Source organism: Acanthisitta chloris, unplaced genomic scaffold, assembly GCF_000695815.1.
Source record: "Acanthisitta chloris isolate BGI_N310 unplaced genomic scaffold, ASM69581v1 scaffold9309, whole genome shotgun sequence".
Classification (NCBI taxonomy): Eukaryota; Metazoa; Chordata; class Aves; order Passeriformes; family Acanthisittidae; genus Acanthisitta; species Acanthisitta chloris.
The window spans coordinates 5,742-8,163 of NW_008690792.1; the positions used below are offsets into that span (position 1 = coordinate 5,742).

The window sequence follows — 2,422 nt, forward strand, 5'->3', positions numbered from 1 at the left end:
GAGGAAAACCTTCCTGCTCCACTGTGTTGTCCATGGGTGAACAGAGAATGTGCTTGTTGCCAATCCAGGATGTCTGAAAGCACCAAAGAAACAGCCCCAAAGCTGTTTGCCATAACTCTGAGAAAACTTACCAAATCTGGGCACTTCTTCAGCAGTGGTGTGTGGATTGTCACTGCAAGGAGAGTGCACCTTGGGTGTGTTGCCAGTGTGACTTGGCTGATTGCTAAGAGGTGTTTTTAAAGTTCATGTGTGTGTTGTGCAGCACTTTGGTGTTTAAAGTGAGCCAATCTAACTGCCTGCCTTCCCCCTCCCCTTGTGTCTTTCAGCAAACGAGGATTCAGTGTCAGATCCTTCGGAACAGGGACGCACGTGAAACTGCCAGGACCAGCCCCGGACAAGCCAAATGTTTATGACTTCAAAACAACATATGATCAGATGTACAATGATCTGCTTAGGAAAGACAAAGAACTGTATCCCTGTGCCATGGCCTCTTTAAAAAATCCAGTGTGGTTCATCCCCCTGAAAGGTGTAATTCATGACTTGGCATTATGCTTTAGGAATTTAGAGGTGCTTGACTGGATAACCTGAACTGAGTTTAAGTTTCTAGGAGGTTTTGCCAATGGGCCTCTAGTGCTCCCTTGTAAATTGCTCTTGAGTTCCAATGCACACATTCCAAATGCTCTTTTGTAGTCTGTTGACATGTTTAGCTCTTGAGTGAAAGCACATCAATACCCTCACAGCTTGCCCATTGCCTCCGCTGCACTGTGGCTGTCAGTGCAAAGACTCCTGATAATGGATTTGGGAAGAACGACCACCTGGACATTAATGTTGTATTTAGCTCAGACAGACTGCCAGGTAAGGCTTACAGAATACTTTCTCTGGGACAGAGGAGACCTGTCATTAAAGAGCTCACCCTTCTCACTCAGGAGTTTGTGACACATGATTTGATCTGTGCACCAGAAAGGAATAATCCTGTAGTATGTTAGAAATCATGGACCTAGGAGAGCTCAATAACATACTGAATCCTGCAGAGCAGAGGGGATCAGGGTTAGGCACACTGCTAAAAACTGCTTGATTTTAGCACAACTATATTTAAATTGATTTTTTTTTTTAAAGAAAACCCACAAACCTACAAAATTGGGTCACTCAATCTAGCGATTCCTTTTCCAACAAGGGTCCATTTTAAAAAGGAACTCAAAATATAGCTTATAGGCTTCATGAGTCACATGTGTGATGTGCTTGTTTGGGGGGTTTTTTTTATCCCTCTGCCTAGAAAGGAAAGACTTGCAGACCCATCCCAGTGAGGTGTGCCATGTCCATATCCTGATTAAAAGAACTGCTGCAAAAGAAAATCCTTGGAATTGAGACTTAATTTTAGCAAGCACTAATGACCTGTGATTTCCTTACTGCATTCTGCATTGCTGCTGTGCTGGCTACAGCAGGACTGTAAGGCAAAGCCACCAGAAAACCTTTCCAGCCTCCCCATTTGGCATGTTTTGGAGTTACCATTTGGTTCTCTCTGCTGGAGATGGTTCCTGTGTTCCCCAGCTGTGTTTGCAGTGGTAGAGTTAAACCTAAAAAGAAAAACAGGTTTAAACAAGGGAACTAGGACAAGAGCAATTGCCTCTGCACTTTGCTTTTTGATTCTCAGATGATTTCAGGTTTTCAGACTGAAGACTCTCAGCACAGAAAGAGACTCCATTCCCAGAAGTGGGTTTTGAGGGTAAAGGCTCTAGCCCAAAGCAGAGCTACTCTCAGCAAGTTGTGGAGTAGTTTCTTGTGACCAGGGGCTCTCAGGTTTTTGGGTGAGCATTACTTGGGGAGAGGTGATGGACATGCATTGCCTGGGGCAGGATGGGAGGGCCTGGGGGGCAGGAGTGTGATTGGGATGGGCAGACAAAGGGAGGGTTGGTTCTGTATGATTTAGCTGCTTGTTCTGTTCCCCAGCCTTGCTTCTGTCAGCTGAGAGGAGGTGACTCTGATCTGTAGCCTTTCCATGTGGTCTGCAGCAGTGTCTTGGTGACAACACCCTGCTGGTTCCTGCGTTCCAGTGAGGAGACACAGGAGGTTTGGGTGCTCACATTCTGCACTGCCTCACTGAGGAGTGATCTTCCAGTTCCATGGGCCAACAAGGATCCAAGGCATTGTGGGCACTAGATACTCAGTGAGGCTGTAAGGGGCATGGAACATTCTCTGTTCAGAGAAGTGACCCCATTTTTAGAGAGCAGTGCTGGACCTCACTCAGAGCAAGGTTAAAACTCTGGTAGAGTGAAAAGAACTATTGAACCTCTCCTGTTCATTTGTGACAGGGGGGGCCAACTGCTAAAAACCCACTCTGCAGAGACTGAAAGCACCTTCATTGCAGTTAATTAGTGGAATGTAGAGCACAGGCTCCCATACCTTGAAGGCATATGTTGAATTT

General features: G+C 45.9%; 1 protein-coding gene across 1 annotated transcript in view; it reads left to right on the forward strand.

Annotated features, from left to right (window-relative positions):
* Positions 1–322: 322 nt before the first annotated feature.
* SSU72 (SSU72 RNA polymerase II CTD phosphatase homolog (S. cerevisiae)) overlaps positions 323–2,422 on the forward strand; it is a 12,991-nt gene continuing 10,891 nt past the window's right edge. Inside the window, exon 1 of the mRNA XM_009081959.1 lies at positions 323–470. Coding sequence (XP_009080207.1) covers positions 436–470 — 35 coding nt within the window. The 5' untranslated portion in view covers positions 323–435. The remainder of the gene's footprint in view (positions 471–2,422) is intronic.